Source organism: Pongo abelii, chromosome 4, assembly GCF_028885655.2.
Source record: "Pongo abelii isolate AG06213 chromosome 4, NHGRI_mPonAbe1-v2.0_pri, whole genome shotgun sequence".
NCBI lineage: Eukaryota > Metazoa > Chordata > Mammalia > Primates > Hominidae > Pongo > Pongo abelii.
In genome coordinates this window covers 162,349,373-162,362,280 of record NC_071989.2, presented here as the reverse complement: position 1 = coordinate 162,362,280, position 12,908 = coordinate 162,349,373, and the positions used below count along the sequence as shown (strand labels likewise).

The 12,908-nt window shown below is 41.2% G+C and overlaps 1 protein-coding gene across 9 annotated transcripts in view; it reads right to left on the bottom strand.

The window, feature by feature from the left end:
* The window catches only part of GRIA1 (glutamate ionotropic receptor AMPA type subunit 1), a 375,656-nt gene that overhangs the window by 161,434 nt on the left and 201,314 nt on the right, over window positions 1-12,908 (bottom strand). For all 9 annotated transcript variants that reach the window (XM_054556113.2, XM_054556112.2, XM_024247249.3 and 6 more), the window contains exon 8: window positions 11,943-12,047. In XM_054556113.2, coding sequence (XP_054412088.2) covers window positions 11,943-12,047 — 105 coding nt within the window. The remainder of the gene's footprint in view (window positions 1-11,942; window positions 12,048-12,908) is intronic.

Sequence of the window (12,908 nt, the reverse complement as noted above, 5' to 3'; positions counted from 1 at the left end):
CTAAAGGGCCAGAGGGTAGATATCTTTGGTTTTGTGGATCATATAGTCTGTGTTGCCACTACTTATCTCTGTTGTTGTCATGCAGAGGCAGATATAGATAATATATAAACAAATGAGCATAGCTATGTTCCAGAAAAACTTTATGGACACTGAAATTTTAATCTCTCATAATTTTCATATGTCACAAAATGGTCTTCTTTTGATTTATTATGACCATTTAAAAATGTACATGTAACCATTAGCTCATGGGCTGTACAAAAATAGGTGATGGGATGAATTTGGCCAGTAGGCAGAAGTTTGCCAACCTCAATTTAGATCAATCAACCAACAAAAATATATCAGAAGGAATAAGCACCATGAAAAGTACAAATAAAAAGGAAATTGTGACTGTGAGCTGGGTGAGTGGGAGTGACTTTAAAAATGCTTGGTCAGGGATATCCTTTCCAAGGTGGCTTCACTTGGACTGAGACCTGAATGACAAGGAGGCACACAGCACATGAAACTCTAGTGATAGAAAATGCCAGGTAAAGGAATAGCATAATGCAACTGACTTGAGGAAAGTGCGAGGTTGTGCTCAAGGAATGCAAAGATGCCAGTGTAACTGCAGAGAAATGAGCTAGAGAAAGAGGAGTGAGAGCTGATGCCACAGGGAAGCAGCATTGAGGACTCTGAGGGCCACGTTGTATATTTACTGGCAACAGGAAGGTGGTAAAAGTTTTAAGGAAAGGAGCCATATAACCTGATATATATTTGAAAATTATTGTCCTAGCTCTTGTGGTGGAAAAGTAGCCTTGTAGAGGGGCAAGAACATAGCAGGACTCGTGACTGGTAAGGAGACTACTGTGTGGTGTGTGGAAGATGGCCTGGGCTCTGGGCTCAGCAGTAGAAATGGAGAGAGGTGGTGAGGTTGAGGCTATATCTGAGATGCTATATCTATACCTGATGCTATAACATGATTCAGTATGGTCAAAACTGGGTAACAAGGATTTAAAGCAAAACTTCCAAAAAGCATATGGAATGGGAAGCTATAAATTCTTTGGGACTTTAGAAGATTACTTTTGATATCAGCAGGACTTTGTGTCCCTTTAGTCTTGTTTCCTGCCCAGTCTTTTCATTCTAGTTATACACAGGGTCAGAAGTGGGGATAATAAACTTGGGGCAGGGCAGGGCCACTCAAATCAAATTGAAATGAGAAGTAGGTGCCTCCACCCAGTCTAAAAATTGCTATAGGAACAATGGTGATGGGAAAAGATGGTTAAATCAACAATACAGTTCTTCGATGAAAAATATAAGAGAATTTTCCTTAGACTTCTCCACTGGGCAGCCATTTATCAGAATTTGTGATTCTACCAGATTTTGACAAGATATTTTATTCAGATAGAGACCCTAAATCAGTACCCCATAGTGAAGTGGTATCCCTGAATGGGATTTCCTAAGGATCCCATTTTAGTAGAGCAAGTACCCATCCTGGTATCTGAAGCCCCTAAACTTTATGATGAATGGATGCTTAGAACACACACATTTCCGTGGGATGTCAAATTGTATCCAGGTACCTAGAGGGTGTATTGGCACATGGGTGAACAGGAAATAGGCCTGAAGATCAGGAGAGTTTCTCTGAGGCTCCAAATCTGGAAGAAACAGCTCCTTTTTATTATACACAATCAGGTAAGGCCATGTAATGCTCACTGAAATCAGTACAACTAGGTCACCCTTGAAACTCAGAGAAATTACTTTGTTAGGAGGCTGATTGAGTAAAAAGCCTGAAGCCACAGATGTGAAGAATTGATTTTCTGAAAGGCAGATCCCCCGTAAACAAAGGATGTTTAAGCCCACATTCTAAGAAAGGATTTGGCCATTGAAAGGTAAGTTTAAAAACAGCCCCGGGATCTGAAAACTAAAGCACAACCATTTGCTCGTGGATTTTAAGGTACTCTTATTTCTCTTTGCTGATTTATCCATTCCACAGGCTTACACAGCCTGACTCCCCCAAATGCAATGCTGATATAAAATCCCTGTGGCCTATAGAAGGGAGTTTAAAAGTGCAAACAAGCAAACAAATGTGGGCTGAATGTCCACTACATGCCAGGCGCTACTTTTCTGAATCCCTTACTACAAGCAGTGGGTTAACAGGCATTGTCTTATTCAATCCTGACAGTGATCCTGGGAGGCAAACAGTATTACCACCCTTTTAGAGATGATGTAATGACTTGCAGAGAGGCTAAATAACGTGGTCAAGGTCATGTGCCTAGTAAAGACTAAAGCAGAGACTTAAAATCCTGGTCTGTCTGCCTCTAAAGCCCAAGCTCTTAGCCACCGTGTCAGTGTTTCTTTTTTTGTAAATTATATTATAAATTATATTATATTATATTATATTATTTGTATTTCTTTTACTTTCATCTTCTTTCCTTAGTAGTTGCCAGTGATTCTTATCAAACCCTTTAGTGCATCAACCAGAAAATCTGTGGGTTGGAGAGGAGGATTCAAGAAGGTGCAGATTCCTAGGCTTCATCTCTGTTCTCCAGAAACAGAGTACCCAGGGGCTGGGACCCAGGAATCTGCATTTTAAATAAGGCCTCCCAGTAATTCTTCTATTTGCTGAGGCTTGAGAACAATTAATCTTGCTACAGTGCCTCCACTTCTGATAAGTTCTTGATGAAGAGCAAGTCTTGAAGAGATAAAAAGTCTCCCAACAGTCTCTGGGCAATAGTTAGGGTCAACTCAAAGGGCTGGGGCCTCTGGTTCTGGGAGTAACAACTGGGGAATTTCATACCAAAGGACAGTTTGTCAATTGATGAACGCCCCAGTGGAAACTCTACTTTCACAGAGGAAGCCGAAGTCCAGCCAGGAGAGGAACAATGTGAGTAGGGAGAGGATGGTAAAAATGCAGCAGATGGCACTGACATCCAAGGTGTCAGAGCTGAGAGGAATTAAGTTTTGCACAGCCCAGTGTCTCTCACTTATTTTAGAGACCCAGAGAGACTATGAGACACGCTGAAGGCCATACAGTTGGATGATGGCAGAAATGACGTAGAAGTCTCTGGCTTCTATTCTTACTTGTTGCACCTTCAGTATATCCCCAATATATCCAGTGACCACTAATGTGTAGAAAATAATCTGCTATATTTTAAGCTTATCCACTACTCCAGAGTTGGGGAAAACAGTTCAACATCCATATTTTAATTATGGCAAACACATAACTACTCACATACAATGTAGAAATGCCAATTTGTTCTATCCAGGAAATAGCAATATTCTTTTTTCCCTGAGGGCAAAAGGCCATTCGGAGGATTCTGAGGAAAAGCCCAAGTCTGCAGTCAACAATTTTCTATCTAGGAGCAATAGGCTTGCCTGCTCTGGCCTTACACAAAAATGCTACATCTATGTTTTCATTTTCAAGGCAGGGGGTGATACCAGCAGTTCTCAGAATCTGAAAGAAAGGGGCTGGGGACAGTGGCTCATGCCTGTAATCCCAGCACTTTGGGAGGCCAAGGTGGGAGGATCACTTGAGCCCAGGAGTTTGAGGTTATAGTGAGCTATGATCGTACCACTGCACTCCAGCCTGGGCAACAGAGCGAGACCCTGCCTCAAAAAAGAAAGAAAGAAATAAAGAAAAAAAGCCTGGGGGCGGTGGCTCACACCTGTAATCCCAGCACTTTGGGAGGCCGAGGTGAATGGATCACACGGTCAGGAGTTTGAGACCAGTCTGGCCAACGTTGTGAGAAACCCCGTGTCTACCCAAAATACAAAAATTAGCCAGGTGTGGTGATGGGCACCTATAATCCCAACCACTCGGGAGGCTGAGACAGGAGAATCACCGGAATCCGGGAGGTGGAGGTTGCAGTGAGCCGAGACCATGCCATTGCACTCCAGTCTGAGCGACAGAGCAAGGCTCTGTCTCCAAAAAAAAAAAAAAAAGAATCTGAAAGGAAGATGGCCTTGGGGGGATGGTCACATATTTGGTGTCCCTTCCAGAGGCAGTACTCTTAACAGCAGCTGCTAAATGCTTTGAAAGAAATAAACAAGCCACCTCAATGTTTTCCAGATTTCAGCCCTGTGCTACCTCTTCAACATTTACCATAGCTATTAAAAACCATTAACAGATTGGAGGAGCCAAGATGGCCGAATAGGAACAGCTCCGGTCTACAGCTCCCAGCGTGAGCGACGCAGAAGACGGGTGCTTTCTGCATTTCCATCTGAGCTTTGAGGAGAGCAGTGGTTCTCCCAGCACGCAACTGGAGATCTGAGAACGGGCTGACTGCCTCCTCAAGTGGGTCCCTGACCCCTGACCCCCGAGCAGCCTAACTGGGAGGCACCCCCCAGCAGGGGCAGACTGACACCTCACACGGCCGGCCAGATACTCCAACAGACCTGCAGCTGAGGGTCCTGTCTGTTAGAAGGAAAACTAACAGAAAGGACATCCACACCAAAAACCCATCTGTACATCACCATCATCAAAGACCAAAAGTAGATAAAACCACAAAGATGGGGAAAAAACAGAGCAGAAAAACTGGAAACTCTAAAAAGCAGAGTACCTCTCCTCCTCCAAAGGAACGCAGTTCCTCACAAGCAACGGAACAAAGCTGGACGGAGAATGACTTTGACGAGCTGAGAGAAGAAGGCTTCAGACGATCAAATTACTCCGAGCTACGGGAGGATATTCAAACCAAAGGCAAAGAAGTTGAAAACTTTGAAAAAAATTTAGAAGAATGTATAACTAGAATAACCAATACAGAGAAGTGCTTAAAGGAGCTGATGGAGCTGAAAACCAAGGCTCGAGAACTACGTGAAGAATGCAGAAGCCTCAGGAGCCGATGCGATCAAATGGAAGAAAGGGTATCAGCCCTGGAAGATGAAACGAATGAAATGAAGCGAGAAGGGAAGTTTAGAGAAAAAAGAATAAAAAGAAACGAGCAAAGCCTCCAAGAAATGTGGGACTATGTGAAAAGACCAAATCTATGTCTGATTGGTGTACCTGAAAGTGACGGGGAGAATGGAAACAAGTTGGAAAACACTCTGCAGGATATTATCCAGGAGAACTTCCCCAATCTAGCAAGGCAGGCCAACATTCAGATTCAGGAAATACAGAGAACGCCACAAAGATACTCCTCGAGAAGAGCAACTCCAAGACACATAATTGTCAGATTCACCAAAGTTGAAATGAAGGAAAAAATGTTAAGGGCAGCCAGAGAGAAAGGTCAGGTTACCATCAAAGGGAAGCCCATCAGACTAATAGCGGATCTCTCGGCAGAAACCCTACAAGCCAGAAGAGAGTGGGGGCCAATATTCAACATTCTTAAAGAAAAGAATTTTCAACCCAGAATTTCATATCCTGCCAAACTAAGCTTCATAAGTGAAGGAGAAATAAAATACTTTACAGACAAGCAAATGCTGACAGATTTTGTCACCACCAGGCCTGCCCTAAAAGAGCTCCTGAAGGAAGCGCTAAACATGGAAAGGCACAACCAGTACCAGTCACTGCAAAATCATACCGAAATGTAAAGACCATCGAGACTAGGAAGAGACTGCATCAACTAATGAGCAAAATAACCAGCTAACATCATAATGACAGGATCAGATTCACACATAACAATATTAACTTTAAATGTAAATGGACTAAATGCTCCAATTAAAAGACACAGACTGGCAAATTGGATAAAGACTCAAGACCCATCAGCGTGCTGTATTCAGGAAACCCATCTCACGTGCAGAGACACACATAGGCTCAAAATAAAAGGATGGAGGAAGATCTATCAAGCAAATGGAAAACAAAAAAAGGCAGGGGTTGCAATCCTAGTCTCTGATAAAACAGACTTTAAACCAACAAAGATCAAAAGAGACAAAGAAGGCCATTACATAATGGTAAAGGGATTAATTCAACAAGAAGAGCTAACTATCCTAAATATATATGCACCCAATACAGGAGCACCCAGATTCATAAAGCAAGTCCTGAGTGACCTACAAAGAGAGTTAGACTCCCACACATTAATAATGGGAGACTTTAACACCCCACTGTCAACATTAGACAGATCAACGAAACAGAAAATCAACAAGGATACCCAGGAATTGAACTCAGCTCTGCACCAAGCGGACCTAATAGACATCTACAGAACTCTCCACCCCAAATCAACAGAATATACATTTTTTTCAGCACCACACCACACCTATTCCAAAATTGACCATATACTTGGAAGTAAAGCTCTCCTCAATAAATGTAAAAGAACAGAAATTATAACAAACTATCTCTCAGATCACAGTGCAATCAAGCTAGAACTCAGGATTAAGAATCTCACTCAAAACCGCTCAACTATGTGGAAACTGAACAACCTGCTCCTGAATGACTACTGGGTACATAACGAAATGAAGGCAGAAATAAAGTTGTTCTTTGAAACCAACGAGAACCAAGACACAACATACCAGAATCTCTGGGATGCATTCAAAGCAGTGTGTAGAGGGAAATTTATAGCACTAAATGCCCACAAGAGAAAGCAGGAAAGATCCAAAATTGACACCCTAACATCACAATTAAAAGAACTAGAAAAGCAAGAGCAAACACATTCAAAAGCTAGCAGAAGGCAAGAAATAACTAAAATCAGAGCAGAACTGAAGGAAATAGAGACACAAAAAACCCTTCAAAAAATCAATGAATCCGGGAGCTGGTTTTTTGAAAGGATCAACAAAATTGATAGACCGCTAGCAAGATTAATACAGAAAAAAAGAGAGAAGAATCAAATAGATGCAATAAAAAATGATAAAGGGGATATCACCACCGATCCCACAGAAATACAAACTACCATCAGAGAATATTACAAACACCTCTACGCAAATAAACTAGAAAATCTAGAAGAAATGGATAAATTCCTCAACACATACACCCTCCCAAGACTAAACCAGGAAGAAGTTGAATCTCTGAATAGACCAATAACAGGAGCTGAAATTGTGGCAATAATCAATAGCTTACCAACCAAAAAAAGTCCAGGACCAGATGGGTTCACAGCCAAATTCTACCAGAGGTACAAGGAGGAGCTGGTACCATTCCTTCTGAAACTATTCCAATCAATAGAAAAAGAGGGAATCCTCCCTAACTCATTTTATGAGGCCAGCATCATCCTGATACCAAAGCCTGGCAGAGACACAACCAAAAAAGAGAATTTTAGACCAATATCCTTGATGAACATTGATGCAAAAATCCTCAATAAAATACTGGCAAACAGAATCCAGCAGCACATCAAAAAGTTTATCCACCATGATCAAGTGGGCTTCATCCCTGGGATGCAAGGCTGGTTCAATATACGCAAATCAATAAAGGTAATCCAGAATATAAACAGAACCAAAGTCAAAAACCACATGATTATCTCAATAGATGCAGAAAAGGCCTTTGACAAAATTCAACAACCCTTCATGCTAAAAACTCTCAATAAATTAGGTATTGATGGGTCGTATCTCAAAATAATAAGAGCTATTTATGACAAACCCACAGCCAATATCATACTGAATGGGCAAAAACTGGAAGCATTCCCTTTGAAAACTGGCACAAGACAGGGATGCCCTCTCTCACCACTTCTATTCAACATAGTGTTGGAAGTTCTGGCCAGGGCAATTAGGCAAAAGAAGGAAATCAAGGGTATTCAATTAGGAAAAGAGGAAGTCAAATTGTCCCTGTTTGCAGATGACATGATAGTATATCTAGAAAACCCCATTGTCTCAGCCCAAAATCTCCTTAAGCTGATAAGCAACTTCAGCCAAGTCTCAGGATACAAAATCAATGTACAAAAATCACAAGCATTCTTATACATCAATAACAGACAAACAGAGAGCCAAATCATGAGTGAACTCCCATTCACAATTGCTTCAAAGAGAATAAAATACCTAGGAATCCAACTTACAAGGGATGTGAAGGACCTCTTCAAGGAGAACTACAAACCACTGCTCAAGGAAATAAAAGAGGATACAAACAAATGGAAGAACATTCCATGCTCATGGGTAGGAAGAATCAATATCATGAAAATGGCCATCCTTCCCAAGGTAATTTACAGATTCAATGCCATCCCCATCAAGTTACCAATGACTTTCTTCACAGAATTGGAAAAAACTACTTTAAAGTTCATATGGAACCAAAAAAGAGCCCGCATCGCCAAGTCAATCCTAAGCCAAAAGAACAAAGCTGGAGGCATCACGCTACCTGACTTCAAACTATACTACAAGGCTACAGTAACCAAAACAGCATGGTACTGGTACCAAAACAGAGATATAGATCAATGGAACAGAACAGAGCTGTCAGAAATAATGCCACATATCTACAACTATCTGATCTTTGACAAACCTGGCAAAAACAAGCAATGGGGAAAGGATTCCCTATTTAATAAATGGTGCTGGGAAAACTGGCTAGCCATATGGAGAAAGCTGAAACTGGATCCCTTCCTTACACCTTATACAAAAATCAATTCAAGATGGATTAAAGACTTAAATGTTAGACCTAAAACCATAAAAACCCTAGAAGAAAACCTAGGCAATACCATTCAGGACATAGGCATGGGCAAGGACTTCATGTCTAAAACACCAAAAGCAATGGCAACAAAAGCCAAAATTGACAAATGGGATCTAATTAAACTAAAGAGCTTCTGCACAACAAAGGAAACTACCATCAGAGTGAACAGGCAACCTACAAAATGGGAGAAAATTTTCGCAACCTACTCATCTGACAAAGGGCTAATATCCAGAATCTACAATGAACTCAAACAAATTTACAAGAAAAAAACAAACAACCCCATCAAAAAGTGGGCGAAGGACATGAACAGACACTTCTCAAAAGAAGACATTTATGCAACCAAAAAACACATGAAAAAATGCTCACCATCACTGGCCATCAGAGAAATGCAAATCAAAACCACAATGAGATACCATCTCACACCAGTTAGAATGGCAATCATTAAAAAGTCAGGAAACAACAGGTGCTGGAGAGGATGTGGAGAAATAGGAACACTTTTACACTGTTGGTGGGTCTGTAAACTAGTTCAACCCTTGTGGAAGTCAGTGTGGCAATTCCTCAGGGATCTAGAACTAGAAATTCCATTTGACCCAGCCATCCCATTACTGGGTATATACCCAAAGGACTATAAATCATGCTGCTATAAAGACACATGCACACGTATGTTTATTGCGGCATTATTCACAATAGCAAAGACTTGGAACCAACCCAAATGTCCAACAATGATAGACTGGATTAAGAAAATGTGGCACATATACACCATGGAATACTATGCAGCCATAAAAAATGATGAGTTCACGTCCTTTGTAGGGACATGGATGAAATTGGAAATCATCATTCTCAGGAAACTATCGCAAGAACAAAAAACCAAACACTGCATATTCTCACTCATAGGTGGGAATTGAACAATGAGAACACATGGACACAGGAAGGGGAACATCACACTTCGGGGACTGTTGTGGGGTGGGGGGAGCGGGGAGGGATAGCATTGGGAGATACACCTAATGCTAGATGACGAGTTGGTGGGTGCAGCGCACCAGCATGGCACATGTATACATATGTAACTTAACCTGCACGTTGCGCAGATGTACCATAGAGCCTAAAGTATAATAATAATAATAATAATAATAATAATAATAATAAAAAGAAAAAAAATTAGCAAAAAAAAAGTTAACTATAAAAAAATTAAAAAAAAATAAAAATAATCACATATTGGAAAAAAAAAAACAAAAAAAACCACTAACACAGGTAACATTCACTGAACAGTGATCAGGTGCTAATGCAGACATGATCTGTGCCCGTTTTACAGATGTGGAAATTGAAAGTTATAAGAGCTAAGTGACCTAGCAAATGTCTTCTCCAGCAGCAGAAATCAGAAGACCATGGGACAACAAAAATGAACTCAGACTTGGAATATTTCTGGATAAGTGTCATTCTCAAGGGTTTCTGAGCCCAGAAAGAGTGTCCGTGTAAAATCAACATGCCAAAAGTTTGCTGAAAAGTGGATACGTTCCCAGTGGCTACATTCATAGCCAAATAGGGTGCCCTTATTTGGTACCTGCTGTAAGTCAAGGCAGGTTACTGTAGCTGATTCCTGAAGGAGGAGATCTCCCAGTCAGAGATGGGAGATGGGCTCTGGAAGGCTGTGGTTAGCGAGAAGATGTGATGATAGAAGAAGGGTCAGAGAGAGGTAACATTGCTGGTTTTGAATATGGAGAAAGCTCGGTAACCTGGGAGCCAAGGAATATAGGTGGCCTTTAAGAAACTGGAAAAGGTAAAGAAACAAATTTAATTCTGGAGCCTCCAGGAAGAAAGATGGCCTTGCCAACACTTTGATTTTAGTCCAGTGAAACTGAAGTCAAACTTCTGACCTACAGAATTGTGAGACGATAAATCTGTGTTGTTTTAAGTCACTGTTTGTGGTAATTTGTACGGCAGCAATAGATAACTAACATAGCCTTAATGAATGAGATGAGTTAAGATTGGCTATGAGGTAGAAGATGCGGTTCTAGACACAAGAGCAGAGAAGACAGGTTTAAGGGAGGTGAGGACGGAGAGCGTACAAAGAGAACTTTAAAGTAGAACTTTCTGTAGTGATGTAAATGTTCTACATCTGTGCTGCCTGATGTGGTAGCCACTAGCCACATGTGGCTACTGAGCACTTGACATGTAGATAGTGCAACTGAGGAACTGATTTTTAAATTGTAATTTATTTAAAATTCAACCTAAATAGCCACATATGGCTAGTGACAAGGTTATCTGACAGCACAGGCATAGAGAGCATTAAGTCTGAGAGATTAAGACCCAAATTTCAATGGGCCAGGCCCAGTACTTAGAACTTCTGCACACTCTTAGATCATTTAATCCTCTCAATGACCCTTTGAGGTTGGCATGGTTAAGGTGATCCCCACTTACTAGATAAGAGAATTAAGGAACAAAGAGCTCAAATAAGTTATCTGGAATCCCAGACTAGTAAGTGGTGAAGCCAGGATTCAGTGTTGAGAATTCCAGAGCCAGCATTCTGATCCATGGCACCCTACCAGCTCTATGCCATGCTGTACAATGCCTCCCAGTCATTATGCCATGCCACCAAAAGGAATTAGCAATGTGATGAAGACCGTGAGCAGGGAAGTAGAGGCTTCCATGAAGCATAATAAGAAAGGCCAGAGAAGGCTTCCCTGGGGAATGACATTTTACTTTGAGGGTGGAAGGCTGAGGAGGGATTGACAGGCAAGAGGAGGGAGATGGGTGGAGGAAGTCCCAGGCAGAGGAAACGTGTATGAACGCTCAATGATGAGAAAGAACATGGTGTATTCAGGAGGTGAAAGTCAAATAGAATGACTGGAGTGGAGAGATGAAGGAAGTATCAAGGGTTAAGGCTGAAGAAATTGGCAGAGGCCCGGGCACATAGGTTCTGGTAGAATTAGAAATGTTATTCCAAGGATTTGAATGCTATTCTAAGAATTTTCATATGCAAACATATTATACATTATACATATATGTAAACATATATATTTTCACCCTTACTTTTGTATAAATAATAGAGTGGATATGACCAAGTATCGATTAGGAAAAGATAGTTAACCTCATCAATAATCATCATTCTCAAGTTCTTAGTTTAGAATCCCTCAGGAATAGCAGTGGCATTTTATACACATCAATTACTTTATGTTTTAGAAGTGCTTTCCTCTACCTTGGATTTTCACAAGCATCCTGGGACAAATGTAGAGATTTTTTTAATCTCAATTTTGCAGATGAGTGAATGGATTGTCAGAGGAAGAACGAGACTTGCCCAACGTCCCAGCTGGTTAGTGGCAGAGCCAAGTTTAGAGTCTGTGTTGTCTGAGTTTCTTCAAAGATCCAGTCCAGAAAAGGTAGACTCACAGGCCCTCAGCTCTGGCCAGAGTCCCTGCTCAGCCTCTCCTCTCTGCAGAATGGAAGTAAAGGGGGACCTTACCTTTCGGATGCCGTCATGTTTCATTTCAATCACGTGGAGCGTGTAGTTGGTCCGGCGTCCTTTCTCATTAAACTGCACGTTTCCTGTCAAACCTTCAAATCGCACCTGGAAAACAAAACCAAATGGTGGGCAGTGAACTCAGATGTACTTTATGTGTGTTTGCTTTTTCCACTGAAGTAGAAATTCAGAACCCAAGAATGTTCCATGGAACGACGTCTCAGAGTATCCTGAATGCTAAAACTCTTCACTCCCTTGCCACAGGCAAGGGATGCATTAGAGATCTCTTTTCCCTAAATTGGGATTCATCCTGACAATTGTTTTTACCTATTTCTTTAGGCAAATACTAACAATGGGTCAGAGTGCATACTAATGTGAAATGTCTGCACCATCCCTAACCAAACACCTCCCATCACACAACCACTATGACCACTGCCCTTCTCAGATACACATCTGAAGATGAAGAAAGTATGGGGGGCCTGCAAAGGAAAGAAAATGGTGCATCATCACCAATGAGTCAGAAGACCCAGGACAAGAAGCCAGCTTTATGAATGAAGCCTTAAGCTATGCTTGGGGATGGCTTCTTAATTCCTTTAAGAATTTCTTCTTTATTCCTGAGTCCAGGGAATAAAATACTTGGCAATTGAAAGACTTGGATTTAACCCCAGCTTACTCCTTAATAGCCAAGTTCCCTCAGGCAATTTAGCTCTCTAAGCCTTCAGTTTCCAAAAATCTCTGCCTTTTTTTTTTTTTTTAATCTTAAATGATAACTGCTAATGTGAAAGTGGTGTGAAAACTTCAAAGCACCTAGGGAGAACCCATTGTGTTCAGACAAGAGAATGCAAGGTGTTAATGAAATCTCAGTTGGCTAAAATAAAATTGTACTGGAACCCTCAAATATGCCGCATGAGACTTCTCCACAAATGGGCCAAATCAAACTTTCATGGCCTTCTATCTTCAAATTCATAT